This window comes from Prunus persica, chromosome G1, assembly GCF_000346465.2.
Source record: "Prunus persica cultivar Lovell chromosome G1, Prunus_persica_NCBIv2, whole genome shotgun sequence".
NCBI lineage: Eukaryota > Viridiplantae > Streptophyta > Magnoliopsida > Rosales > Rosaceae > Prunus > Prunus persica.
Genome location: NC_034009.1, coordinates 35,320,916 through 35,348,755, shown reverse-complemented (window position 1 = coordinate 35,348,755; position 27,840 = coordinate 35,320,916). Strand labels below are relative to the sequence as shown.

At 38.1% G+C, this 27,840-nt stretch overlaps 5 protein-coding genes and 1 long non-coding RNA gene across 8 annotated transcripts; all 6 read right to left on the bottom strand.

Moving 5' to 3' along the window:
- Positions 1,313–1,939, bottom strand: LOC109946759. Its single transcript, XR_002269823.1, has 2 exons — positions 1,808–1,939; positions 1,313–1,592 (listed from the first exon to the last, which is right to left on the bottom strand). It is a non-coding gene; the product is annotated as an uncharacterized LOC109946759 (long non-coding RNA).
- On the bottom strand, positions 2,452–7,340 carry LOC18790719 (glutamate receptor 2.8). Of its 2 annotated transcripts, XM_020555956.1 has the most exons (7): positions 7,202–7,340; positions 7,023–7,099; positions 5,852–6,924; positions 4,307–5,652; positions 3,875–4,187; positions 3,336–3,742; positions 2,452–3,231 (listed from the first exon to the last, which is right to left on the bottom strand). In XM_020555956.1, the coding sequence occupies exons 3-7, from the start codon at positions 6,207–6,209 to the stop codon at positions 2,662–2,664; spliced, it is 2,994 nt and encodes a 997-aa protein (XP_020411545.1). In that variant the 5' UTR covers positions 6,210–6,924; positions 7,023–7,099; positions 7,202–7,340; the 3' UTR covers positions 2,452–2,661. The 2 variants fall into 2 exon arrangements, with proteins under 2 accessions (XP_020411545.1, XP_020411544.1); XM_020555955.1 differs by having other exon boundaries at positions 5,852–7,099.
- On the bottom strand, positions 7,605–11,151 carry LOC18791283 (glutamate receptor 2.7). The gene is made up of 5 exons (XM_020561097.1): positions 10,849–11,151; positions 9,443–10,731; positions 9,002–9,314; positions 8,496–8,902; positions 7,605–8,399 (listed from the first exon to the last, which is right to left on the bottom strand). The coding sequence occupies exons 1-5, from the start codon at positions 11,123–11,125 to the stop codon at positions 7,785–7,787; spliced, it is 2,901 nt and encodes a 966-aa protein (XP_020416686.1). The 5' UTR covers positions 11,126–11,151; the 3' UTR covers positions 7,605–7,784.
- Positions 12,015–16,720, bottom strand: LOC18791764 (glutamate receptor 2.7). Its single transcript, XM_007224816.2, has 5 exons — positions 16,429–16,720; positions 13,679–15,018; positions 13,286–13,598; positions 12,760–13,166; positions 12,015–12,669 (listed from the first exon to the last, which is right to left on the bottom strand). The coding sequence occupies exons 1-5, from the start codon at positions 16,703–16,705 to the stop codon at positions 12,124–12,126; spliced, it is 2,883 nt and encodes a 960-aa protein (XP_007224878.2). The 5' UTR covers positions 16,706–16,720; the 3' UTR covers positions 12,015–12,123.
- On the bottom strand, positions 17,542–21,782 carry LOC18793144 (glutamate receptor 2.8). 2 transcript variants are annotated; one of them, XM_007225309.2, is made up of 5 exons: positions 21,230–21,782; positions 19,223–20,562; positions 18,835–19,147; positions 18,322–18,728; positions 17,542–18,236 (listed from the first exon to the last, which is right to left on the bottom strand). In XM_007225309.2, exons 1-5 carry the CDS (start codon positions 21,522–21,524, stop codon positions 17,634–17,636), a joined length of 2,958 nt encoding a protein of 985 aa, XP_007225371.1. In that variant the 5' UTR covers positions 21,525–21,782; the 3' UTR covers positions 17,542–17,633. The 2 variants fall into 2 exon arrangements, with proteins under 2 accessions (XP_007225371.1, XP_020417329.1); XM_020561740.1 differs by having other exon boundaries at positions 18,835–19,144.
- On the bottom strand, positions 22,438–25,867 carry LOC18791493 (glutamate receptor 2.8). The gene is made up of 4 exons (XM_020554815.1): positions 24,283–25,867; positions 23,856–24,168; positions 23,355–23,761; positions 22,438–23,195 (listed from the first exon to the last, which is right to left on the bottom strand). Exons 1-4 carry the CDS (start codon positions 25,693–25,695, stop codon positions 22,635–22,637), a joined length of 2,694 nt encoding a protein of 897 aa, XP_020410404.1. The 5' UTR covers positions 25,696–25,867; the 3' UTR covers positions 22,438–22,634.

The window sequence follows — 27,840 nt, the reverse complement described above, 5'->3', positions numbered from 1 at the left end:
TGGCTCATTAAGTCAATATATACTTCATATTAAAATCCCATAAAATCAAATTTTCTTATTTGATGTGTAAGGAATAAAAGCCGCTAAAAATTATCTTGAGAAAATGATTATTCCGAAAAACTATTTTTCATACTTAGCCAATATTGCACCTCCGCTAAAAAAATTATGGGTCCGCCCGTGTCTATAAATACCAACCAATACTCTTTACTTTTAACACCAAATCCTCATACTTTTTTTTTTCTATAAATACCACCCAATACAACTAATAAAATAAAATCTTATCCGATATGAATAGTATTGACACGTAGGAACCCAAAAATCTTATCCGAAAATATTATCCAAATTAATTATTTAAGTAAAAAAAAGTTGTGAAAAAACAAAAAAATGAATAGTAATTGCCCTTAGCCATGGCAATGGGTGGAAACACAAAATACTATTTGCAAGGGCAACCACTATTCATGTGAATAGTGGCTGCCCTAGCTCCCCCTTTGCCATGGCTAAGGGCAAATGGGTGGAGTTGCTCTAATCATAAAGACATTTTAGTCCAAATTTGATATTAAACTCACTTAATTCCAATATTTTCACTTCAAACCAAATTCATAAAACACCCAATAAAGTCACACAACTTATAAGATTTTCTACAAAAATAATAAAACCAAGTATTATTTTTGAGGTTATTACATAATTAGATCGTAATACGTTTTAAGAAATAATTTTAAAAAATAATAAGTATCAAAAAAATATTTTTTAAAAGATGGTATGAATAAATATGCAAATATTTGGTGATGTGTTCAAGAAAAGCATGATTATATTTGGTGGTACGATTATGTTTCGTGATATAATTATATTTGGTGATGTGATATGTTGTTCATCTTATTTATATATAATTGTTGGATTAATAATTGACACAAATTAATGTGCTAATCATCCAATTATAAACTAGGAATGAGTAAAGAAAAGTAAATGAAATGAAACAAATTATATATGTAATTTAAGTGATATAATCCTAAACCTAAACTCTTATTTATACATAATTATATATGTATGCGAGCCTAACGGGCCGGACTTTTGTGGGAGGGCCGGGGCGGGCTTTCTTGGGCTTAATCGGGCCGGACTGTAGACACCCAAGCCCAAGCCTAGCCTGGTGATTTTGGGTCTGTTTTATAGGGCTTTTATCCACCTGTCTTTTTAAGAAGTATTTTCGACAAAAATGAAAAATGAAAAAAAAAAAAAAAAACCACAAAGGGGTTTTCATTATTTTTCTATAATTTTTTTATAAATAAAAAATAAAAAATTCTTCATATAGAGGGCGTTGACATGATTAAATTTAGTTGTAATTTCTTTCTTTACAAATAGAATGGTGTTGTCTTTCTTTACAAGGATGGAACAAATATGAATTGAGGCAGCCAAGGGAAAGCCGAAACTCTCACACTTTGATTAAAAACTTGGATTAATTAACATGAGTTGATAATACAAGACTAATCTATAGCCTAGCTACTACTCATTTGGAGGTGGTAGCTGATGAATTGGGCTGGCTCCCTTTGGAGGAGGTGGTGGACTTGGTAAATGGCTCAGTTTCCTCAACTTGGCATCTGTAAAAAGCACAAACTATAAGAAATTTATAGTGAGGGCCTTATATATAACATGTCAAGAAGCTCCACTCACATACGAGAAAAACTTTCATGCAACGGGAATAACACTATTTCACTATCTCTGTTGCAATCAAGTTTTTCTCCACACACACGCATATATATTGTTAATTGATCATAATATTCAAGCTCAATAAAGGGCTCTCCATGGAAATTACCTGCACCAACTTGAGCGGTCTGCACGGCAAAGGCGATCAACGCAATTAACCCAAGAAGAAACAGTGTTTTGAACAAGGAAGAAACCATCTTCATTAATTTAGATAAACTTTGCAATAATGATAGAGTGAACGGATGTCTTGTCTTGAGATCATCTATATAGTATAGTGTCATGACAAACACCTAGAAAAAAAAACCTCTTTCGTTTTTTATTTTATTTTTAATCTTAGTCAACTAGAGGAATTATTATTAAAATTGAATCTTATTTTCAACATCTTCTTCCCCAAGCAAATAATAAAATAGAAACTATTCATATGTGATAAAGTTTGAAGTCAAACCATACTTTAAATATGGATATGTGTTAGGTGACTGAATGAAACTTCATAAATCATTCGTTATAATATAATTGTTTACCATCATTTAACAATGCAAGGCCAAACTTATTCCTTTCCCTTTTTTTTTCTTTTTAAGAAATCAAGCATATGAACCCATCTAATGCCATCATTTGCACTCACTCTCCTTCTTTCAAAGAAGTTCATCACATTCTTCCATAGATTTAAAAACCTTAGGCTTGAAGTCATCAAAACCTTGTATTTGTTCTTTTCTTTTTTTCGCCATCACTCTTTTTCCGCTTTCGGCATTGGCAGGTGACCCTCCATAGGCCAAACAGGACTCTTTTTTTTTTTTTTTTCCTTCTCTTCAAAGAAGTTATATACAATGCTACTTTTCCCAGGAAAATCTGTGTATAACAAGACCATCTGACTTAACGTATTAATACAAAATCATGGATGATATTTGTGTATACAAGTCACACCAGAAGTGGGAAAATTTATATTAACTGTATTATTAAGCTGCTTCAGCAAGTTCTTGCAATTGTGATAGCATGCTCATGGTCAATAGCTGAAACTATTTCTGGAGATACTTGACCAGTAGATGGTGTTGCTTGCTCTGCAAAGTCTGCGTGGTTCGAAATATAGCTGCGTGGACTTTCTGGCAAGTTGTTGTTTGATGAAGCAGCAGCATTAACTTCATCACTAGCACCAGCGATGCTTTCTGTATGTTGAGGGCTCTTAAACATATGAGAGCTGAGTTCTTTCTCGTTGAACATCTTGAACATGGCTCGAATCCTTCTCCATCCAGAGCCTCTTGAATCATCAGGGTGCATCAAGATGTGCCTATGCTTGTGAAGGAAGGAAGCTACACATATGATGAGAGCTAGTATTGAAGCCACCCCGGCAATGAGGAAGAGGCCCCAAAAGCTAGCAAGGCCAAGACTGTAGCTAGCCACCTTTGGGTTCGAGTTATCTACACAATTTTTTTCTACACTAAACCATTTGTTTTCAATGTTCATTATCACCTCTCCTTCGGTCACGTTTAGGACTGCCCGTGAAAGATCAGGTATAAGAGGAGAACGTTTTGGAAAGGCCTGCAGGAAGTCACCTCAGAGAATTACTACATCAAAGAATTCAAGCATGCAACTATGAGAAATAAATTAGCCAATTACTGTGTGTACTAGGAGAGAGATCTTACGAAACCAAATCCAGCGGCTTTAAAGATGGGTCCGATCATGGTATATTTGGTACAATATTTTGCAAGAAAAAGCTTCATGCTGGGGGTTTCATCAACAACAGCAGAAATACCACCATTTGCACTTCCTTTTGAAAGAAGTTCATCACACTCTTCAAAAGATTGAAACTTCTTTATCTTGGAATCATCAAAACCTACTTGTTTCAAGAGTTCGTAGATGTAAGTATTCTCTGCGTAGCCCACGTTATCCCCGTTCCTTAGAACATCCTTTATATCTGAAACAGTAGGCTGGAGTTTCTGGACAGTTAATAGTGACGCTAGACTAGCCGTGTAACTTTGAGATAGTATTAGCATCACAAATACCCATATGACCATCACAAATCTGGCCAAGTTACTAACCACTCTCTCCCCTGTAAAGTGCAGATTCGAGAAGTACAGAAAAGAAAATTGTTAAAGTTAGTATCAATATGAGTTATTGAAAAACTTTAATTTGATACTTGAAAATTTTTCTTTTAAATATGAAAGAGGTGATGGAGAATTACTATGTGAAAAAACCATGGTTGAGAAAGAGAACCAGACACTGGTGCCAACTTGATGTGATGGAGTGCCACGGAAGTCTTCATTGATTCGATGCTCCAGAACCCAAACCACAAAACCAATAAACAAGAAGAAACAAGAAGTTGTTAGCCAAAGGTCCCATGTCAAAGGCTTCAAGAAAACCCATGCATTTTGGTTTCTCATGTCTATGACTGGCACAACCATTACTACACCAGATTCTGTGTATGGCATGGTAAAGTCTGCATACAATGACCTATTTCCTCTAATTGTTGTATCTCCCACCACAGCATCAAAGTTCTGCAGTAAATTAATTTAACATAGATCATTTTCAGCATTCAAATTAAGAAATTGAATCAAAAGTTAAATCCGAAAATGACATGTGGATGAAGTCCGTAATGAAAAACAAAGAATTTTACCCCAAGATATATTTGGTAGACCAAATCATTGTAAGTGCCAGCACTGGTTCCATCAGACTTTGCAAAGGGAATGAACTCATAAGATAGAGCATACGGTAACATTTCGACTGCAGCCTTAAAAACATCTATACTGAACCCAGTCACATCTGTCATGTTAGTGCTAGGATCCTTCGTTACCTTAACCAACTCCGTAAATCCATCCTTCACTGGAACTCCTATTCTCAACTTCTTGCCGTCTGTTGGGTTCTCCCATCCCTTGGGAACAGTGAAAGATTCTCCTGGCCATATAATGGGTCCAAGTCCAAGTTTGCGCTTAGGAGTTGAAAATATGATTGAGTTTGCTGATGAACCCAATTTTTTCACCAGTCCATTCTGTGGTGTCCAAAATCCAATTCCTCTTGCTCCACCACCATTTATATTAACTATCTCATAATTTGTTGATTGAAGTTGTCCATCAACAAGGCCAAAATCTCCAGCGATCCCTTCAAATCTAGTAGTTGACAAGGCTTGGCAAAGTTCTGGACCATATTTAGAGACCTCAAAACTTTCAAGAACTGCTGAGTTGAAGGAAGCATTTGTCTTTTGGAAGCCAAAGTTTGCAGTTCCAACTTCTTCAATTGCCATGGCTAGTGCAAAAGCAGAATCATAAGCCCAAAGTCCAAAAACATCCAATGAAGCATCAATGATGGTTGGATTGTCTTGTTGGAATTGTCGTTTCCACCGTTTCATGAATTCTTCAAGCTTTACTGTTTGTGGAACATAAGTTTGTATACCCAATACACCCTGCATGGAACTGATGATAGAAGAATTTAGATACCTTAATTCATTAGGTATACCATTAGTAGTGAGCCAAACATAGCCTTCGGTCATCATTCCAATCTCTCTAGCCTTTGCAAATAACCTAGATGATAGATCCGTCCTCATGTGGACAATGAAGACTCTAGTTTGCATTGTCATTAACTTGTAAAGCTCTTCAAGAATTTGGCCGTCAGTGGCTGACGGGGAAATGGCACTCCGGTAGGGGACACGGGCATCAACCTCTTCCAAGGCATCAGTTAAAAATGGTATGACTCCCTCCCCAAACTCATTATCTATGTAGACAGGCACAACTTGCCTCCATCCAAAAGCTTTTACAATAGCGCTTAAGGCTTTCACTTGGGATGAGTCATTCTGTGCAAATTGAAAAAAGTAGGAGCTCCGAAGTGAATTAAGAGAAGGGCTTGTTGCAGAAAATGATATGATGGGCACATGAACTTGATCTCCAAGGTTAATAAGAAAGCCTGCTTGCATAGATGTCACTGGTCCTAAGATTGCTTGCACTTCTGCATTCTTTATTAGATCTACAGCTGCGCTCAATGAAAAAGAGATGATTATATTTAAAATTAGCTTGGACTGCAAAATACATACATAAAACTTAGGCTCCACCTCAATAGGAAGATTTGTCAGAGTTATTGAAAGAAAATCACATTAAAGAGAAACGGTCGAAAATGCGAAACATTGGCATTCTTTACAAGAGCAGATGCTTGCAAAAGGAGAGAGAATTACCTGCCTTAGCTGCACCCACAACATTTTGTTTGGAGTCCCTGGTGTTCAAAACCAGCCTAGTTTTGTAGTTAGCATGAGAAGCATAGAAGTCTGAGAGGGCCATTTTGATGCAACTCAACCAAATCTTCCCATTCCTTGAATTAAGGTCATCAAGAACAACCCCTACATTTACTGGGATGGTTTTGTTTTGTGCCATGGCCAAGGAAATCCATGAACAAAGAAAGAAGAAAAAGATAGACAGAAGAAGCTCAAGGTTGGGAGGGTTTTTCTTGACCATGTTTGAAAATTTTGAAGGCTGCGTAATTTGGTAATCCAGTATTCCTTCTAATTGTCCAAACAAACTTACTCTTATGTACATGGAGATGATGGTGATGGTCGAAGGCCTTGAAAGTCATAGCTAAACAATCCATCAAATACGCTACTTGGTTTCAATCATCAATGCAGTCATAATTACCAAAAGGACATAGTGTGCCCTATTTTCTTTCCTTCTAGATACTTTCCCAAGCATTTCATTTATGTATAGCAATGATCCTTTGACTAGTTAAACCACGAAAAATATTCCTTTCCCTGGCAATTACGGTGCTCTAGGTCTAGTTCTTAGTCCATCTCAAACTCACATTAAGTAGGAAGATGGTCCTTGAACCACACTTCCATCCAAAAAGATTTCATTCATAGCTCTTGGACCATGGAATCGCTTTATAAAACACACAATGCAAGTCAGCACACGTTCAAGTCTTGGTATGATGAAAACAAAACTTAATGAAATTTGAAGACTTTTAGCAACAAATTTTTTCAAAAGTACCTGTTCTAAGAATAATTCAAAGTACAAAGTCAATGAAATTTGTAGTTGTGCCTACAGCAGCCTACAGTTGGCAATTCAAGGTGAGTTATTATCACCAATTTGGACTTGACCAAAAAATAAAAAAGAAAAAAGAAAAAGTCAGTCCAATTTTGATATGACGCAAAAATCAACATGGAAATATACTCAATAGAAAGGTGTTTCTTGTTTCTGGGTTTAGGCTGGTCATGTGCAGTAAATGCAAGGGTAAATGGGTCATTTTGCGTCGTCAATCCTTCAGATACGAAATCAATTTAGGGATTTATAACTATCAGGAAAAATTAGGGATTTGGTGTTCAGAGTTTTAGGGCAGCAGATTAGAAGAGGTCTTACAGTCTAGCGAGATGAGATCCAAGATATTGGTGACAGCAATAGGAAAAGGCCCAAACTTGAGACTGAATAAAACCTCTCTGCAAATTCGCAAATAAAGAACCAATTTTTATTATCGAAAATTTAAATACTCTCGGCAATGAAATCGAATCGAATGGAAGGATGAAGAAAAAATGGCTTACAGCTCAGTGAAGACTCGGTCAATGCAAAACGCAGAGCGCCATTTTCATAGCTTGAGCGACTCCCTCCTTCAGGCTACACTAAACGCGCGGAAAGGGAACGCTGCGTTTTGGTGCGTTGGTGACCGTTGGGTCACGCCAAATTCAAATGACACAAACACGTCACGCGACTATTCTGTATGCTTATTTAGCGGGACAGTGATTAAATGGTAGACAAGGCAACCAATAATAGGGACAACATTAATGTTGAATCGTTGACAAAGACTCGATCCATCAATTTTTTATAACCATAAAGATATTTGTATTACGTTACTAATTCATCTATTATAATATCAGTAGAAGACGAGTTAATATTTAAATAGAATATTAATAAATAAACATCTGTTATAATATTTGTGTATTGGAACACTACGTGACATGACAATATAAATATATTATCCAAAATCAAAGTTATCTATTTCTCAGTTCCCATTACTACAACAGAAGATAATGCTTGAATACATGATACTGGTTAAGAACTTAAGAGCTAGTTTAAGCCAAACTCTTTTCTTTTTTTTTTTCCTTATTAATTCTCTACATATACATATTAATTGTTATCTTGAGCTGTTGCAGGAGTTGTATGCATTTCTGCAATAATGATAGCAGGATCAGTAGTACTTGGAACTAGTTCCAGAGATGCTTGACCAGGAGATTGTGTTTGTTGCCCTCCAAAGAATTCAAAATTTGCATCTGTGTGGTTGGAACTAAAGCTGGATGTACTCTCTGGCCAGTTGTTATTTGGTGAATTAGCATCACCTGCAATATTATCTGGATTACCGGCAATACCATCTCTCTGTTGACTGCTCTTAAACATACGAGAGTTGAAGTCTCTTTCGTCGAAAATTTCGAACATGGATCGAATCTTACTCCATGTTAAGGGTTTTGAATCCGGTGGGTGTTTCAAGATGTGCTTGTGCCTGTAAAGGAATGAAGCTACAAATATGATGAGAGAAAGTATTGAAGCCACCCCAGAAATGAGGAATAGCCCCCAAAAGCTATCAAGGCCAAGACTGTTGTTGGAAAGTTTTTGGGTGGGGTTATCTTCACAATTGTCCCCTTTCTTGAACCATTTGTTTTCAATGTTCAGAATCGCCTCTCCCTCGGTCACGTTTAGCACTGCCTGTGAAACATCCGGCAGAAGAGGGGAACGTTTTGGAAACACCTACAAAGTCATGACCTCGATCAGCAAGTTAACAAAGAAATCTTGTAGGATATATAAATTTTCTTAAATGAACATGTAAGAGGAGAGAGATCTCACAAAGGCAAACCCAGCAGTTTCAAAGATAGGCCCTATCATAGTATACTTGGAGCAAAACTTTGCAACAAAAAGCTTCATGTTGGGGGTTTCATCAACAACAGCAGCAATACCACCATTTGCACTTCCTTTTGAAAGAGCTTCATCAATTTCTTCCATTGTTTTGAAACCCTTAAGCTTGGTATCATCAAAACCAACTTGTTTCAAGATATCGTAAACATAAGCATCCGTTAAGTAGCCGACGTTTTCCCCCTTTCTCAATAGATCCTTTATATCTGTAACAGTTGGCTGAAGTTGTTGAACAGTTAACAGTGATGTCAGACTGGCTGTGTAACTTTGTGTCAATATTAGAACAACAAATACCCATATAATCATCACAAATCTAGCCAAGTTGCTAACCACTCTTTCTCCTGTACAAGTGCACAAGGACATTGTTAATTAACAATTTATAGTGCAGGTTATCTTATGAAATATTGATTTGAAATGAGAGAAGGGTCATGGAGAATTACTTTGTGCAAAAACCATGGTTGAGAAGGAGAACCAGATGCTGGTGCCAACTTGGTGTGAGGGAGTGCCACGAAAGTCTTCGTTAATCCGATGTTCAAGAACCCACATCACAAAACCAATAAGGACGAAGACACAAGAAGTAGTCAGCCATAGCTCCCATGTCAAAGGCTTCAAGAAAACCCAAGCATTTTTGCTCCTGACGTCTATGATTGGCACAGCCATTGCTACACCGCATTCCGTGTATGGCATTGTGAAGTCTACATACAAGGACCTATCTGCTCTAATTGTTGTATCTCCCACCACAGCATCATAGTTCTGCAGTCAAGTAAAGATATTTGTCAAAATCTCAACAAAGAAATTGAATGGTTTCTTTCTTTTCAATCGGAAGTTGAATCAGAAAACTCACATTCAAATTTAACAATATAAAAGATAAGGAAATTTACCCCAAGATATACTTGATAGCACAAATCACTATAAGTGCCAGCGCTTGTACCATCAGGCTTTGCAAAGGGAATGAACTCATAAGGAAGAGGGTATGGCAAAACTTTCACTGCAGCCTTAAAGACGTCTATAGTGAAGCCAGTGACGTTGATTGCGTTAGTGCTTGGATCTTTCGTGATCTTAACAAACTCTGTAAAACCAACCTTGACAGGAACTCCTATTCTCAACTTCTTGCCATTTGCTGGGATCTGCCATCCCTTTGGAGCAGTGAGAGAATCTCCTGGCCACAGAATAGGGGCAAGATTGCCCTTGTTGGAAGTTGAAGAAAAGCTTGTGTTTGTTGAATTCAATGTGTTCATCAGTCCATTTTCTGGTGTCCAAAATCCAACCACTCTTGTTCCACCACCATTGACATTAACTATCTGAAAAGTTGATGACTGAAGTTGCCCATCAACAAGGCTGAAATCTCCAGCAATGCCTTTAAATCTCATACTAGATAAGGCATGGGAAAGTTTTCGACCGTATTGAGACACCTCAAAGCTTGGAGTCCCAACTTCTTCAACTGCCATGGCTAGTGCAAAAGCAGAATCATAAGCCCAAAGTCCAAAAACTTGCAATTGAGCACCAATTATGGTTGGATTGTCTTGTTGGAATTGTCGTTTCCACCTAGGCATGAATTCTTCAAGCTTTACTGTTTGTGGAACATAAGTTTGTATACCCAACACACCTTGCATGGAACTGATGACTGAAGAATTTAGAGACCTTAATTCATTAGGTATCCCATTAGTAGTGAGCCAAACGTAGCCTTCGGTCATCATTCCAATCTCTCTGGCCTTTGCAAATAACCTAGAGGATAGATCCGTCCTCATGTGGACAATGAAGACTCTAGTTTGCATTGTCATTAACTTGTAAAGCTCTTCAAGAATTTGGCCGTCAGTGGCTGACAGGGAAATGGCACTCCGGTAGGGGACACGGGCATCAACCTCTTGCAGGGCATCAGTTAAAAATGGTATGACACCCTCCCCAAACTCATTGTCGACGTAGACAGGCACAACTTGTCTCCATCCAAAAGCTTTTACAATAGAACTTATGGCTTTCACTTGGGATGAGTCATTTTGTGCAAATTGAAAAAAGTAGGAGCTATGGACTGAATTAAGAGAAGGGCTTGTTGCAGAAAATGATATAATGGGCACATGAACTTGGTCTCCAAGGTTAATAAGAAAGCCTGCTTGCATAGAAGTCCCTGGTCCTAGGATTGCTTTCACTTTCACTTTCTCTATTAGATCTACAGCTGCGCTCAATGAAAAACAAAAGAACAATAACTATTTATTAAGAAAGAAAAAAAAAAAAAAAAAACTGTTGAAGTAAGAAGGTCTATCATTTGCTTAAGTGAAAAGTCTAGGGTTACCTGCAGCAGCTGCATCTACAACACTTTTTTTGGAGTCCCTAGTATTCAAGACCAGCCTAGTTTTGTAGTTTGCATGAGAAGCATAGAAATCTGAGAGGGCCATTTTGATGCAGCTCAACCAAATCTTCCCATCCCCTGAATCAAGGTCATCAAGAACAAGCCCAACATTCACTGGAATGGTTTTGTTTTGTGCCAAGGCCAAGGAAATCCATGAACAAAGAAAAAAGAAAAAGATAGAAAAAACAAGCTTATGGTTCAAAGGCCTTTTCTTGATCATATTTGAAGCTTTTGAAGCCTGCTTAATCTGATTGCATTCTGTCTAATTAAGTGTCCAAATAAACTTTTATATATATATATATATATATATATGCAGATCAATCGTGACAGCCGAAGAATTCGAAAGTCCTAGCTAAACAATCCGTCAGATACGCTACTTGGTTCAATCAACATCAATGCTATTATAATTATAGAAAAATAAATGATCTATCTTATTATCTTTTTATTTTTCATGTGAATGGAGTGAAAAAATAAATAAAACTTGTAGTTGGCTGTAGTCTTCTAGAAGCATTTCATCTCCTCTACTAGTGTGATTTAGAAGACTAGCGGGTTCTGGTCTTCTTCTTAGCACAAGTTCAAAGTCTTTGATGAAATTGAAGGGAAAACTATCTGCAAATAGTGCCTGCAGTTAGACATTCAAAGCAAATTAATTTTGACCAAAATTTATTTGATATAAAAATAAAGTGAGACAAGGTGTTCCTTGTCTTTTGGGTTGTGTTGAAAAACGTCACTCTCCTTAAGTCTTTGCATTAATATTTGACCCAGGAAAGTCTTATATTAATTATTCTGCTGAGAACTGACCAACAAGTTTCTAAGTGTTGCCCTACTTAAGAAGAAATGCAGAGACAGCCATGGCCCCATCAATGAAAGCAAATAAACTCACGATGCTGAATTTACACAAGAATAGCTGGCTAGCTCTTGGTCTTCTTTGAAAACTTTTTTTTTTTTTTTGGTCGAAACTTTGAAAACTTTTGATTCGTTTTTAACTCTCAGTAAATCCAGGGAACGGGGGTAAAGTTGGCATTTATGGAATTCTTTATGAGCGCTGGGTCAATTATGGATTTACAGATTCAAGTTGCTCTGTTTCTATGCTCTGTTTCTGATTTTCATAATAACTTGACACACTAAAAATATTAAACCTTATACACAAGATTATTTCTAGGCCCTTTTCTCTTTCTCCGAACATTTTAATCGTTTTCTTGAGATATTACAGCACTTCTATGCATTTCTTGGATAGCGACGGGCAAGCTCAGTTGTTGGAACTATATCCGGAGACGCATGGCTAGTAGTGGATGGTGTTTCTTGCCCATCAAGGAATACAAAGTCCTTATCTGTGTGGTTCGAATAGCTGAATGGACTTTCAGGCCAATTGCTATTAGGTGAGGTTTTCACTTCAACTTGATCACCAGCACTGCCATTTCGTTGTGGACTACTTTTGAAAGCATGGGAGTTGAGGTCTTTTTCGTTGAAAATTTCGAACATGGCTCGAACCCCAGCATGCTTCAAGATATGCCTCTGCTTGTAAAGGAAGGAAGCTACAAAGATAATGAGAGCTAGAATTGAAGCCACCCCAGCAATGAGGAATAGGCCCCAAAAGCTTTCAAGCCCAAGAATATTGCTTGAAACCCTTGGACCAGAGTTATCTTGACATTTACCTCCTCGACTGAACCAATTGTTTTCGATGTTCATTGTCTTCTCTCTTTCGGTCACGTTTAGGATTGCCTGTGAAATATCTGGTACAAGAGGGGAGCGTTTTGGAAACACCTGCAAAGTCGTCCCAAAGAAGTCATATGAGAAAAAATGAACCCACATTCGCTTGCATGTGTTATCTGTCTATAGGAGAGAATATCTTACAAAGGCAAAGCCATCAGTTTTGAAGATTGGACCAATCATGGTATATTTGGAACAATATTTTGCAAGAAAAAGCTTTATGTTGGGGGTTTCATTAACAAAAGCAGTAATACCACCCTTTTCACTCCCTTTGGAAAGAGCTTGGTCACAGTCTTCCATGGAAGTCATAGCCTTAAGCTTGGATTCATCAAAACCAATTTGTTTCAAGAGTTCATGAACAAAAGAATTCTTCATGTAGCCGACACTATCCCCACTCCTTATAAGATCCTTTATATCGGTGACAGTTGGCCGGAGTCGTTCAGCTGTTAATAGTGATGCTAGATTAGCTGTGTAACTTTGTGACAGTACTAGCACAACAAATACCCATATTATCATCAAGAATCTGCCCAAGTTGCTAACCACTCTTTCCTCTGTAAAATTGAATTCAAAAAGTGTGCAAAAAGTAAGTGTCAATAGGCGCATAGGCTGAGGGAAGGAAAACGAAGCTGTTGAGAATTCTTAATTTGATAGAGAGGATGCATATACTTACTATGTGAAAACACCATGGTTGAGAAAGAGAACCAGAAACTTGTGCCAACTTGATGTGAGGGAGGGCCACGGAAATCTTCATTAATTCGATGTTCAAGCACCCAAATGACGAAACCAATGTAGACGAAGAAACAAAAAGTTGTAATCCATAAGTCCCAAGTCAAAGGTTTCAAGAAAACCCATGCATTTTTGCTCCCGGTGTCTACGATTGGCACAACCATTACCACACCAGATTCTGTGTATGGCATTGTGAAGTCTACATACAAGGATCTATTTGCTGTAATTGTTATATCTCCCACCACAGCATCAAATTCCTGTCAAGCACACATGTTAAATCAGAAGAAGGTACGTGATGCAAGTCATTGGCATTTATATTAGAGACAAAGAATTTTACCTCAAGATATACTTGATAGACCAAATCATTGTAAGTTCCAGCGCTGGTTCCATCAGGCTTTGCAAAGGGAATGAAGTCAAAAGGAAGATCGTATGGTAATACTTCAAGTGCAGCCTTAAAGACATCGATACTAAACCCCGTGACGTCGGTTGTGTTAGTGCTATGATTCTTGGCTACCTTAACAAACTCAGTAAAAGCAACCTTCATAGGAACACCAATTTTCAACCTCTGGCCATTTGTTGGGATCTCCCATCCCTTAGGAACAGATTGCGAACCTCCAGGCCATATAATCGGTATAAGATCACACTTCTCAGAAGTTGAAAGTATACTAATGTTTGTTGAATTCAATGTTTTCACCATGCCATTTTCCGGTGTCCAAAATGCAATTGAACTTACTCCAGTCCCATTTACATTAACTATCTTAAATGTTGATGGTTGAAGTTGCCCATCCTTAAGACTGAACTCTCCAGCTAGGCCTTTGAATGTAGTGTTAGATAAGGCCTGGACAAGCTTTGGACCATATTGAGAGGCCTTGAAAATATCAAGATCTGTTGAGTTGAATGAAGGATTCCTCTTTTGGAAATCAAAGCTTGCATTCCCAACTTGTTCAACTGCCAAGGCTAGTGCGAAAGCGGCATCATAAGCTCGAAGTCCAAACACGTCACAATCAAAATCAATGATGGCTGGATTGTCTTGTTGGAATTGCCTCTTCCACTTCATTCTGAAGTTTGTAAGCTCCATTGTTATTGGAACCTCTGTTTCCACACCCAATACTCCTTGCATTGAATTTAGGGCAACCGAACGTGTTGACCATAAGCGATTTCCTACCCCATTAGTCAAGATCCAAACATAGCCTTTGCTCATCATTCCAATCTCTTTTGCCTTGGCAAATAGACTGTTGGAGAGCTTGGGCGTCATGTGCACAATGAACACTCTTGTTGGCATAGCCATTAACTTGGAAAGCTCTTTACCAACTTGATCATCAGTGGCAGATGGAGGGATGACACTCCGATAGGGGACATGAGCATCAACGTCTTGCAAGGCATCAATTAAAAAGGGTATGACTCCCTCTCCATACGTATTGTCGACGTATATCGGCACAACTTGTCTCCATCCAAAATGTTTAACAATGGCACTTATGGCTTTCACTTGGTATGAGTCAGTTTGTGTAAGTCGAAAAAAGTAGGAGCTTCGGAGAGACGTAAGAGAGGGGCTTGTTGCAGAAAATGATAAAATGGGGACATGAGCTTGGTCTCCAAGGTTAATAACGAAGCATGCCTGCATTGATGTCGCTGGCCCCAGGATTGCTTGCACTGGTACATTCTTTATCAGATCCAGAGCTGTGTCCCATTGACAAAAAAGTGACAATTGTGATGGATTAATTTGATAATATTAGGAAATGTTATGCTTATTATAACAGTTAAATCGTTATCAATGATAGTTAATTATGAACAGATAACATAGCAAACGATTATTGGTATGCGCTACAAAATTAGGGTTGACCATTGAAGAATTTTCAAAGTTCGACGGGGCCTCGCATGGTTTGAAGGCGACCTTCTGACGAATCTGATCCCTTTTCTTTCTTTCTTATGAGTTTTGGGACATGTAATGAAATGAACCTTACCTTTAGCTTGGCAAGTGATAAAACTAAAAGAATTACTCTGTGCAAAGGACCCACTAGTGTAGTGGTATGAAGTATTTACTCCCTTAGACAAAGTCCTAGGTTCAAGTCCTAGCATCCGTGTAGTGTGTGTGAATTTAGTAGGCTATCGCCCCTCTCAATAGGAAAAGTCCTCAAAAAAAGCAAAAAAATAAAAATAAAAATAAAAACTCTGTTTTCAACTTCTCAAAGCCCTATTACATTCTGACCCAAAAAATAAAAGCCCCACTACAGTTGCATATAGGGGTGGGTACACTTGCATATAGGGGTGGGCATGGGTTGGGTTGGGTCGATTTTGATCTCAATCTGTAATCCAACTCGATATATAGCGGTTTATGATTTCTTGGACTTGAGACTTGCTTATTATTAGGCCAACCCTACTCTTTTGTGATCCGGTTGGGTGATTCGGTCGGGTTAAATCAAAATTAAGTCCACCTTTAAGTTTTGATTCCAACCCGTGCATTGAGATTTATGATTTATTGAACCTAAGGCCCTCTAATTATCGAGTTGGGTAGTTTAGTCAAGTTAACCCGAAATTGTGCCCACCCCTATTTGCATATAGAGTTGGACATCAATCCAATTGAACCGACTACATCGGCTAATTTGAAAAGTGGTGATCAGTTTAGTTCAATTTTGACTAAAAAGGTCAAATAATTCAAAATCAAAAAGGACCATAATTGTTCGATTTAGTTATGGTTTTGAGTTTTTGTAAATGGATCTAATCCAATTGGACTAACAAAGTTGAAAAATTGGAAAGAAAAAAGAATTAGACTTATGTGCAACCCTCCCAAAGCAAGCCAACCCAAACCGTCCAACATTGGTTTAGCTAGGTTCGGTTTCCTTAGTGATTTTTGTTGATGGGGACAAAAACACGGTACACCCTCCTTTTTGAACTTCCAAACAAATTCATACCACACTGGTATATAATATAATTCTCTTCTTGATTTTGGCATTAATTGGTTTTTAGACTGGAAAGAAATGATGGAGATGCATAAAGGGTATATGATTCATTATTAGAACAGGAGATAAGTATACAAAATCTCAATTAGAACATATATATATATATATATGCATGGTTTAGAGAGAGAACCTGCAGAAGCTGCACCAACAACAGTGTTTTTGGAGTTCCTGGTGTGCAAAACCAGCCTGGTCTTGAAGTGAGCATGAGATGCATAAAAGTCCTCGAGAGCCATTTTGATGCAACTCAAAAAAATCTTCCCACCCAGAATCTGTGCATCAAGATCAACAACAACGCCCACATTCACCAGGATCGTTTTGTTTTCCGCAGCCGCAGCCACAGCCATACTGAAACTCCGTGAGAAGAAGAGAAAGCACAAAAACATTGGGTTCTTTGTTATGGTCATCATATTATAATGTGAATATTTGATCACAAGGTCACTCGTATATATTCTGAAGCAAATGAAGGGTGACTGGTACTTAAATATTTTTATGTGGATGTCATGGCATCTAATCTTATATGCGGTAGGTGGATATGAAAAGTCCATTGAAAAAGAATCGGTCGGTCAGCGCTAGGACCCCAATCCATACGGACAGAACAAAATTAATCAACCCTTTCTTTGCTTAATGTAACCATTAACAATTTAAAAACTCAAAGTTAGAATGAATTAACAAAACATCTATAAGACTGTAATTATTTATAGATATGGGAAACTAATATTTATTGACTTGCTGACAGTCACTCTGTGGACAAGGATAACGGAGTCTGAGTCTGGGGTCTTTCTACGATTTTAATTGACCTATATATATATATATATATATATATATATATTGTCTCTCCTAGTCATTCATGTTGTCTTTTTGTGGTAATTAATTCATGCATAAATAAATGGTAATTATGTATAATGGAATTTGACAGATGAAACAACTCTCCCATTTCATCTCTGTGTAGCTTGTGCTGCAATTGACTCATTAAACAACTAATTAGGTTTATATAACTAGAAAAGACCTACCAAAACCTTGTCATGTATAGTCGGGAGTATTGAAGATGCGTCGCAAATGATGCCAAAACCAAGTCGTCTAGACTTTAGATCCCACCACTTGATTCAAAGTTGTCTTGAGTTGAAGCATTTTAATACATGTCAATTTAACTATTGTTTTCTAGAGATTCTTGACAAACCGCAACAGGTGAGTGTGGAGCTGATCTATATGTTGTTTGAATGTTCTGCTTGGTGGGCAGGTGAAATAAACTCACAATGCTGAATTCATACTGGAATCAATAATTGATTTCTGTTTATATTAGTACCATTGTAATTTTTTTTTAATGCAAGATTACTTCTAAGCCAAACGATCTGTTACAGGAGTTGTATGCATTTCTTGAACAGTGATAATATCATGCTCAATTTTTGGAACTATCTCCGGAGACGCATGACTAGTAGTAGATGGCGTTTGTTGCCCTTCAAACAATACAAAGTCCATGTCTGTGTGGTCCAAATAGCTGAATGGACTTTCAGGCCAGTTGCTATTTGGTGAGGCTTTCACTTCATCTCCAACACCACCAATTCCATCTCTTTGTTGACTGCTTTTGAAAGTATGGGAGCTGATGTCTTTGTCGTTGAAAATTTCAAACATGGCTCGAACCCGTCTCCATTTAGAAGCTCTTGAATCAGATTGCTTCAAGACATGCCTATGCTTGTACAGGAAGGAAGCTAAAAAGATAATGAGAGCTAGAATTGAAGCCATCCCAGCAATGAGGAAGAGGCCCCAAAAGCTTTCAAGTCCAAGACTATTGCTTGAGACCCTTGGAGTAGTGGACTTATCTTCACACTTGCTTTCTTGACTGAACCATTTGTTCTCAATGTTCATGATCTTCTCTCCTCCAGTCACATTTAGGACCGCCTGTGAAAGATCAGGTACTAGAGGGGAATGTTTCGGAAACACCTGCAAATTAAGTCAAGTCATCTTTTTTGGTTCCATGTGTTGTACAGGTAACATTTATGTATAGCAGGAAAAAAAGAGATCTTACAAAGGCAAAGCCATCAGTTTTGAAGATTGGACCAATCATGGTATACTTGGAACAATATTTTGCAACAAGAAGCTTCATGTTTGGAATTTCATCAACAACAGCAGCAATACCACCCTTTGCACTCCCTTTCGAAAGAGCTACATCACATTCTTCCATGGTTTTGATGGGCTTAAGCTTGGAGTTGTCAAAACCGAGTTGTTTCAAGATTTCACAAACATAAGTGTTCTCTATATAGCCGACATTATCCCCGTTCCTCAGAAGATCCTTTATATCAGTGACAGTTGGTTGGAGCTGTTCCACTGTTAATAGTGATGCTAGATTAGCTGTGTAACTTTGTGTCAATACTAGCACAACAAACACCCATATAATCATCAAAAATCTAGCCAAATTGCTAACCACTCTCTCCCCTGTAAAATTTAATTCAAAAAGTGTCAGTATAGGCATAGGTGGAGAGAAGAAAATATTAGGAATTCTTAACTTGAACTTAGGGAGACGTGATATGGATGTACTTACTATGTGAAAAGACCATGGTTGAGAAAGAGAACCAGAAACTTGTGCCAACTTGATGTGAGGGAGGGCCACGAAAATCTTCGTTAATTCGATGTTCCAGCACCCAAACAACAAAACCAATGAAGATGAAGAAACAAAAAGTTGTAAGCCAGAGGTCCCAAGTCAAAGGTTTCAAGAAAACCCATGCACATTTTCTTCTGGTGTCTCTTATTGGCACAACCATTACTACACCAGATTCTGTGTATGGCATTGTGAAGTCTACATACAATGATCTATTTGCTCTAATTGTTGTGTCTCCCACCACAGCATCATACTTCTGTCAAGTAAACATGTTAAATCAGAGCACAATTCCAATCAGTTATTTGTATGTATAATAGACACAGAATTTTACCTCAAGATAGACTTGATAGACCAAATCATTGTAAGTGCCAGCGCTAGTGCCGTCAGGATTTTCAAAGGGAATGAACTCAAAAGGAAGAGCGTATGGTAATACTTCCACTGCAGCATTAAAGACATCGATACTGAACCCCGTAACATCTGTTGTGTTTGTGCTAGGAATCTTGGTTACCTTAACAAACTCAGTAAAACCAACCTTCACAGGAACTCCTATTTTCAACTTCTTGCCACTTGTTGGGATCTCCCATCCTTTAGGAACAGACAGAGAATCTCCAGGCCATATGATGGTTCCAAAATCGCACTTCTCGGAAGTTGAAAGTATACTGGTGTTTGTTGAACTCAATGTTTTCACCATACCATTTTCCGGTGTCCAGAATGCAATTGTTCTTACTCCGTCACCATTTACATTGAGTATCTGAAATCTTGATGATTGAAGTTGCCCACAGTCAAGACTAAAGTCTCCAGCTATGCCTTTGAATCTAGTATTTGATAAGGCCTGGGCAAGCTTTGGACCATATTGAGAGACCTTAAAAGTATCAAGATCTGTTGAGCTGAAGGAACCATTTCTCTCTTGGAAACTAAAGCTTGTATCCCCAACTTGTTCAGCTGCCAAGGCTAGTGCAAAAGCAGCATCATAAGCCCGAAGGCCAATCACGTCCACATAGACATCAATGATGGCCGGATTGTCTTGTTGGAATTGCCTTTTCCACCGCATTTTGAATTCTGTAAGCTCCATTGTTGTTGGAACCTCTGTTTCCACACCTAGAACCCCTTGCATGGAACTCAAGACGACCGGTCCCAATGACCTCAAACGATTACCAGCCCCATTCGTCGTGATCCAAACATAGCCTTCACTCATCATTCCAATCTTATTTGCCATGGCAAATAGTTTAGAACAAAGATGGGGCATCATATGCACAATGAAGACTCTAGTTTGCATGGTCATCAACTTGTAAAGCTCTTTCTCGATTTGTTCATCAGTGGCTGATGGGGGGATGACACTCCGATAGGGGACATGAGCATCAACTTTTTGCAATGCATCAACTAAAAAGGGTATGACTCCCTCCCCAAACGTATTGTCCACGTAAATCGGCACAACATGTCTCCATCCAAAATTTTTAACAATGGAACTTATGGCCTTCACTTGGTATGAGTCAGTCTGTGTAACTCGGAAGAAGTAGGGGCTCCGAAGCGAAGCAAGAGAGGGACTTGATGCAGAAAATGATACAATGGGCACATGAGCTTCGTCTCCAAGATTGACAACGAAGCTGGCCTGCATCGATGTCTCTGGTCCCAGGATTGCTTGCACTTCTACATTCTTTATCAGATCCAAAGCTGTGTTTCGTTGAAAAAAAATAATAGTAAAAATTGTGATTGCTTAATTTGATCAGATTAAAAATCATTGTGCTTATTAAAATGGTCATGGCCATGATATAGGAATCCACCAGGCACGGTACCTAAAATACACAAATCCACCATATAGAGAACATTAATTAGGTAGGCCATTGAAGAATTTACAAAGCTTGAAGGAGGCTCACACGGTTTGGAGGCTACCTTATTTGACTTGTTTTCTTTCTCATGAGACGTGTAAATTAATGAGATGAAATTATCGATCCTTATCTTATAGCTTACCAAAAGACAAAACATAACAAACATACCCTTCTTAAACTTTTTTTTTTGTCACAAGCCCCTGTCTTACTAGCGTGGGAGATATTTTAGTAGTCTAAAGTATGCAAAAACCCCAAGTACACTTGCAGACACACCCTTACATTTTGTTCAAATTTACAAGGAAGGAAACATGATGAATGTATATAAATTATATGATTAATGAATCCATAAATAAAAAGCATAAAAGCACATGTAATAATTATATACATCTTCCAGAATTTGACGTTAAATTATGATTCATTATTATAGAACAGGAGATACAAAATGATGATCAATTAGAATACATGCATGGTTCAGAGAGAGAGAGAGAGAGAGAGAGAGAGAGAGAGAGAACCTGCAGCAGCTGCACCAACAACAGTTTGGTTGGAGTTCCTGGTGTGCAAAACCAGCCTGGTGTTGAAGTGAGCATGAGATGCATAAAAGTCCGGGAGGGCCATTTTGATGCAACTCAGATAAGTCTTCCCACTGGGAGCATCTAGGTCAACAACAACACCCACATTCACCGGAATCTTTGTGTTTTCCACAGCCGCTGCAGCCGCAGCTATATTAAAAATCCATGAGAAGAAGAAGAGAAAGCGCAAAAGGATAAAAGGAGCAAGAATAATGGTTGGGTTCTTTTTTATTTTCATATTCAAGTGAATTCTTGAAAGCTCTCTCTCTCTCTCTCTCTCTCTCTCTCTCTCTCTCTCTCTCTAGTAACAAGCAGATGAAGGAAGGTTGGCACTTATAAGCAGACTGCAGTAGGCAGATATGAAAAGTCCCTGGAAAAAAAGATGCAAAAGAATCAGTCAGTCACCGCTAGGATTCAATCTATACGGACAAGACCAAATTAATTAAGCACATTCTGTGGACAAGCCGTGTAACAGGACTCTGTGAGTCTCGGGTCTTTCTACGATTTTAATTGACATGTATATTTTTCTAATTATATGATTGAAAAACAATATGTTGTCCCTCTCCAACTCATTCATATTGTCCTTTTGTGGTAATGAATTAATGTTTAAATGAATATTTTTGACTGAAAAAAGAGACAAATCAAACTCTGGGCCAACTACGCTAAGTTCAAAGCACCCGATTAGATGCTGATTTAATTAACAATGTACGTGCTTAGTTATTGTGATCATTAAAAATAAATTAAGTTAGTGTCACGAATAACATTATCAAACTCAGGTCTACCAATTTGATTATACAATAATGCAAAACTTTAATTGAATTATTTTTTAATGTTTTGGTAACGGAGATATATATACAATACAATGCCTGGCTATTCTTCATCAACTAAAGGCCCAAACATGACAACCAAGGAAAATTCAATGCTTAAACAGACAAGGAAGAAGAAATTCTTCCCCAACTCATTAGGAAAGTGGGTACGAAATCTGCTCAAATAAATAGCAGCAAGAGAACTTTCCAGAAGACAATTACTAAACTAATTACCGAGTAGCCAATCATTTTCTCCAAGCAGCACATGTGGCACTCAAATAATCAGATTGTGTGGAAACCCAGGGGAGGTTCTCATGCAGCCTCATTTTCGTAACTTATAAACCATAGTCGATGAAAATTAGCACATATACTAATTGTTTATAAATTATAATACACAAAAGATATATATATATATATAATGTTTTAAGGTGAATATATACAATGCCTAGCTATATTATTTGATTAATTATCATACACCAATTATGAAAACTTAATAATTCTGTTACTAATTAATTGTGTTCTTGAGCTCCTTCATGACTTCTTTACATTTCTGGATATTCTTGACCAACAACAACCTGTAATATTCTTTCTTCTCTGAAGAAAGGTGAGTGTGGATTTGTGTGGTTTGAATGGCCAATCGACTCAGGGCTTGATGGGCTTGGTGGGCGCGTGCTGTTATTGTTTGGTGAAGCTTCGACAGATGTAGCTATATTGCCAGCATTGTACATGTATTTTCCATCTTGAGAGCCAGTCTTTCTAAAAGTATGGGAGCTGAGGTCTTTTTGGTCGTAGATTCTAAGCATCACCTTGATTCTTTTCCATGCAGAAGCTCCTGTTGTCATGAACATGTGCCAATGCCTATAACAGAAGGAGGCTGCAAATATGATGAGAGATAGTGACGAAGAGACCCCGGCAATGAGGAAGAGACCCCTGAAGCTATCAAGGCCAAGACTGTTGGAATCTGAGATGGTGGGTTTTGTATCTGAACATGTTGCATCCCCCGCAAACCATTTGTTTTCAATTTCCTTCATGGCGTCTCCCTCAGTCACGTTCAGAATCGCCCTCGAAACGTCTGGTACTAGAGGTGAACCTTTGGGGAAGACCTGGTACATTTGTACAAAAGAAGAAACATTAACTGACGTACGTAGCCATGTGTACAAATTCCATTATTCATGTGTTAGAAATGTAGTGTGCAATGTGTTACAAGAATGTGCTCATGGAGCATTACTTGTGAGAGAAGTAAAGAGAGAGAGAGAGCTTACAAAACCAAAGCCATCAGTTTTGAATATTGGGCCAATCATGGTGTATTTGGAGCAATACTTTGCAAGAAAAAGCTTCATGTTGGGGGTTTCATCAATAGCGGCAGCAATGCCGCCATTTGCACTCCCGTTTGTCAAAAACTCATGGCATTCATCTGAAGATTTATAAGGCCTCAACTTGTTAGGATCAACACCCCTTTGGATCAGAAGATCACGGACGAAAGAACCCTCGATGTACCCGATATACTCCTTGTTCTTTTTAAGATCGCTCAAATTGGAAAAAGTTGGCTGAAGTTGTTGAACTGTTAACAGCGAAGTTAAACTTGCTGTGTAACTTTGAGTCAGTATAAGCACTACGAACACCCACACGATCACCACAAACCTTGCCAAGTTGCTAACCACCTTCTCCCCTGTAAATTAATTCAAGTAAAAATTGATGAAAAAAACAATTAATTGTGGAATTATAAGCATGAACATGAAACATGATGAGGTTGTGGTACTTACGCTGTGCAAAGACCATGGTTGAGAAGGAGAACCAAAAGCTTGTGCCGATTTGGTGGGAGGGAGGGCCACGAAATTCTTCATTAATACGGTGTTCAAGGACCCAAACAACGAAACCAATGAAGACAAAAAAGCACAAACTTGTGAGCCAGAGGTCCCATGTCAAAGGCTTCAAGAAAATCCATGCACTTTTGTTCTTGCCGTCTTTCATTGGCACCACCATCACAACCCCTGATTCTGTGTATGGCAATGTGAAGTCCACATACAAAGACCTGTTTGCTCTAATTGTTGTGTCCGCGGCCAATGCATCGAAATTCTGTCAAACAAATAAACAAGCCAAAATTTCAATTTCAGCAGATTATAAGTACTTCAAGTGATCATGAAAACTGAAATCATTGAAGAAAATGAAGTTCACATTAATTCGACATACCCCGAGAAAAACTTGTTGGACCAGATCATCGTAGCTGCCAGCACTTGTGCCATCAGGCTTTGCAAAGGGAATGAAGTCATAAGTAACAGCATATGGTAATCCAGCCATTGCAGCATTGAAGACGTCGATACAGAACCCGGAAACTTCGGTTGTGTTAGCTCTAGGACCAGGCACCACCTTCACAAACTCAGCAAAACCATCAATTACAGGAACTCCTACTCTCAATCTTTTGCCGTTTGTGGGGATCTCCCATCCCTTGGGAACAGAGGGAGAGTCCCCTGGCCATAAAATAGGTGCCAGATTAGATTTAGAGGTTGAATATGGACCGTTTGTGTTTGTCAAATTCAATTTTTTCTCAAGTCCACTCTGTGGTTTCCAAAACCCAATTGTTTTTGCTGCATTCCCAATCACATTCACCAATTCAAAAATGGAATTTTGTAATTGCCCATCAACAAAGCTGAAATCACCAGAGAGGCCTCTAAAGTTAGTACTTGACAAGGATTGGCAAAGTTCTGGACCGTTTTGGGAAACCCCAAAATATTCAAGATCAGTTGATGAGTTGGTTGAAGCATTCGCCTTTTCGAAACCAAAGTTTTCAGTCCCAACATTTTCAACTGCCATGGCCAATGCAAAAGCAGCATCATAAGCCCATAGTGCAGGAACATCTAACTCAGCATCAATTATGGTTGGATTGTCCTCTTGGAATTGCCTTTTCCATCGAGCTCTAAAATCAACGAGCTCTTTTGTTTGTGGCACATAGGTCCTCACACCCAATGCGCCTTGCAGTGAATTGATGACTGAAGCATTCATGGTAGTTAAATGATTGGTCATTCCACTAGCCATGATCCAAACACAGTCTCCATCCATCATATCCATCTCTTGTGCTTTGGCGAAAAGGCGAGAGCCAAGAGAGGGCAACATGTGCACGATGAAGACTCTAGTTTGCATGGTCATTAGCTTGTAAAGCTCTGCAGCAAGTTGGTCATCAGTTGCCTCTGGAGGTATGGCGCTTCGGTAAGGGACCTGAGCTTGAACTTCTTGCAAGGCATCTACCAAGTAAGGTATGACTCCCTGGCCATACTCGTTGTCTATATAGATGGGGACAGCTTCCCTCCATCCAAAGGCTTGGACAACAGCACTTATGGCCTTGACTTGGGAAGAGTCATTTTGTGCAGCTCTGAAAAAATATGGACTCCTAATGGAAGTGAGGGAAGGACTTGTTGCTGAAAATGAGATTATGGGCACTTGAGCTTTGTCTCCAAGCTCAATTACAAAGTTGGCTTGCATCGATGATTTCGGTCCTAGGATTGCTTGTACTTTATCATTCTTTATCAGGTCTAAAGCTATTTGATCAATACCAAAAATACAAGTTAAAAAAAGGGACAAGAACTTAATTACTATGCTTCTTTTCATTTAAAAATAGTCTTATCAAATGAACAGAAGGGTCAACTTATATAGATGGCAAGAAGAAACAAATTGTTGAAAATTCAAAATGAAAAGCAAAGAAGAGAGAGAGAGAAAGAGAGAGAGAGAGACCTGCAGCAGCAGCATCTACAACATCTTCTCTGGAGTCTCCGATGCTTAAAGCCAGCCTAGTTGTAGAGGAACCATGCGAGGTATAAAAGTCTGAGAGGCCCAAGTTGATGCAGGTCAACCAAACTTTTGTGTTTGGTGAATCAAGGTCATCAAGAACCACACCAACATTCACTGGGATTGTTGTTCTGTTCTGTCCCCTGACAACCAAGGAAAATTCAATGCTTAAACAAACAAGGAAGAAGAAAGAACCAAAGAGGTTGGTTGCTCCCATCTTCATGTTTTTGCAAGCTTTAATGATGTTTTTCAAACCAAAGAGGCTTATACATACATATATTTATATAGGATGGAAGGATGGTTGACCAAATACTAGGGTCCAAATTTGTGATTCAAATTAAGTAATTGTATACGAAATACACGATTAATCATTTGATAATATATAGCAATTTCTTGCTAAACTTGACGGTCTTAACAGTGTGTTCTCAAGAATCTTGAATCTTGACCAAATCAAAGTACTCACACGTGATATTGAAAGAGATACTGTGCTGTTCATACCAAGTCAAAGTATTGGTGTATGGAGTACTTGAAGGATATCAAAATACAATTTAGAATAATTATTTCAATTTGTTTTCTTAATCTCCATGAGCTTCTGGAAAGCATTGGGATATTTAAATGGCCTAAGTACTTGTCAAGGTTAAGCAAATAGTATCTTTTGAGGAAATGTACAACTGTGAGAGAGACTTGATCGGAATGTACATCATAAATGATTTTATATGCTGCCGTTGACCTGTAGACAATGACTACATGCTGCCCTGTTCCAACTCCGTTTCTTTCAATCTTTTTCAAGGGCCTGCTGATACTCAATCTAAATGAAATTTCGTATGAATGGGTATATAGGTTCAACAAACTTACTTGGTAAAAAGAATCTCAACTTAAGACTATCTGCTTAATGTTAATATCTACATGGTTTTAGCCTCATCACTAATCACTACTACTCACACCTATCGACGCATGAAACCTGGCATGATAAACGTATCGGCATACAAAATTAGGTTAAAATCCATTTGTGGCCGAATTAAGAATGTAATTTTCACTTGATTAAAAAAAAAATTCAAGTTTTAGCTGGCAAAGGATGAAAGTGTTTCATGATGAGAGAAAATATTCTAAATTCTAAGTTTCTCGGTTTCTAAGTTATTTCCATGATTGTGAAGCCTTTCTAAATTCTAGTTTTGAGTGTTGAAAGAGAAATATTACTTTGAAAGGTTCAGCTGAAAAGAATTGAAGTTAATTCATTCAAGAGTTTGAAGTTTGAAGAGGAATTGAAGTCTAGTCATAGTAATAGTAGCAAGTGACTCAGATGTGCTAATTAACTCATTAAGGATTCATTATAAAATGAAGGTCGAAATCGAGGAAGGTGGCAAAGGCGTGCTTTGACTTGTAACTAGAAAATTAAGTTACAAAAAGTGAGGAACTTTTCAGTTGCTGAGCTCACTTTGCCTGACTGTTTATAATCATTATATTTAAAGGATCCGGATCCTTTGCTTGGATTCTCTCTCCTATGATCTGCTTGACTTTTATTTTAAACACGTCAACCATTTAAATATCATCCAATGACTATGAAAATAACACCAAATAAAAAAACATTAGAAGTAAAGCCAAATCTTCTCTTCCCCGAATCAGTTCTTCATCCTCGTTACAACTCTTTAAATATATTTCCACATTGCACCAACAATAAAAATATAGATTCCTCTATAGGCTTATCTTTTTAGGTGCCCTTTGTGAAAATCTCACATCGAAAATCCACACTCCTATAAAGGTGTTTATAAATAGAACATTATGATGATTTGGTAAGTGTGGTTAACATTGGAGAGTTGGGCTAATAGGCTTGGCTATAGGCTCGGTTTTGATTAATAATAATTATATTAATCAAAGACCAAGGCCTTGGGGCTCTTGGGATCTGGGGAAATTTAATTAAGACACCCAGACGAAAATAAGTAATTTATTGGGATCCTTTTTTTCTTTTAA

Coding starts and splice junctions, on each gene's coding strand:
- LOC18790719 (XM_020555955.1), bottom strand. CDS start 6,209: ATGTACATAAGAGTAAGTTTGTTTGGACAATTAGAAGGAATACTGGAT. Junction 3,743..3,874: donor AACCATGGTTTTTTCACATA/GTAATTCTCCAT, acceptor TGCACTTTACAG/GGGAGAGAGTGGTTAGTAAC. Junction 3,232..3,335: donor AAGCCGCTGGATTTGGTTTC/GTAAGATCTCTC, acceptor GACTTCCTGCAG/GCCTTTCCAAAACGTTCTCC.
- LOC18791283 (XM_020561097.1), bottom strand. CDS start 11,125: ATGATCAAGAAAAGGCCTTTGAACCATAAGCTTGTTTTTTCTATCTTT. Junction 10,732..10,848: donor TGTAGATGCAGCTGCTGCAG/GTAACCCTAGAC, acceptor CATTGAGCGCAG/CTGTAGATCTAATAGAGAAA. Junction 9,315..9,442: donor GCTATCAAGTATATCTTGGG/GTAAATTTCCTT, acceptor ACTTGACTGCAG/AACTATGATGCTGTGGTGGG.
- LOC18791764 (XM_007224816.2), bottom strand. CDS start 16,705: ATGATGACCATAACAAAGAACCCAATGTTTTTGTGCTTTCTCTTCTTC. Junction 13,599..13,678: donor TCTATCAAGTATATCTTGAG/GTAAAATTCTTT, acceptor TGTGCTTGACAG/GAATTTGATGCTGTGGTGGG. Junction 13,167..13,285: donor AACCATGGTGTTTTCACATA/GTAAGTATATGC, acceptor TCAATTTTACAG/AGGAAAGAGTGGTTAGCAAC.
- LOC18793144 (XM_007225309.2), bottom strand. CDS start 21,524: ATGAAAATAAAAAAGAACCCAACCATTATTCTTGCTCCTTTTATCCTT. Junction 20,563..21,229: donor TGTTGGTGCAGCTGCTGCAG/GTTCTCTCTCTC, acceptor AACGAAACACAG/CTTTGGATCTGATAAAGAAT. Junction 19,148..19,222: donor TCTATCAAGTCTATCTTGAG/GTAAAATTCTGT, acceptor TTTACTTGACAG/AAGTATGATGCTGTGGTGGG.
- LOC18791493 (XM_020554815.1), bottom strand. CDS start 25,695: ATGAAAAGAAGCATAGTAATTAAGTTCTTGTCCCTTTTTTTAACTTGT. Junction 24,169..24,282: donor TCCAACAAGTTTTTCTCGGG/GTATGTCGAATT, acceptor TTTGTTTGACAG/AATTTCGATGCATTGGCCGC. Junction 23,762..23,855: donor AACCATGGTCTTTGCACAGC/GTAAGTACCACA, acceptor ATTAATTTACAG/GGGAGAAGGTGGTTAGCAAC.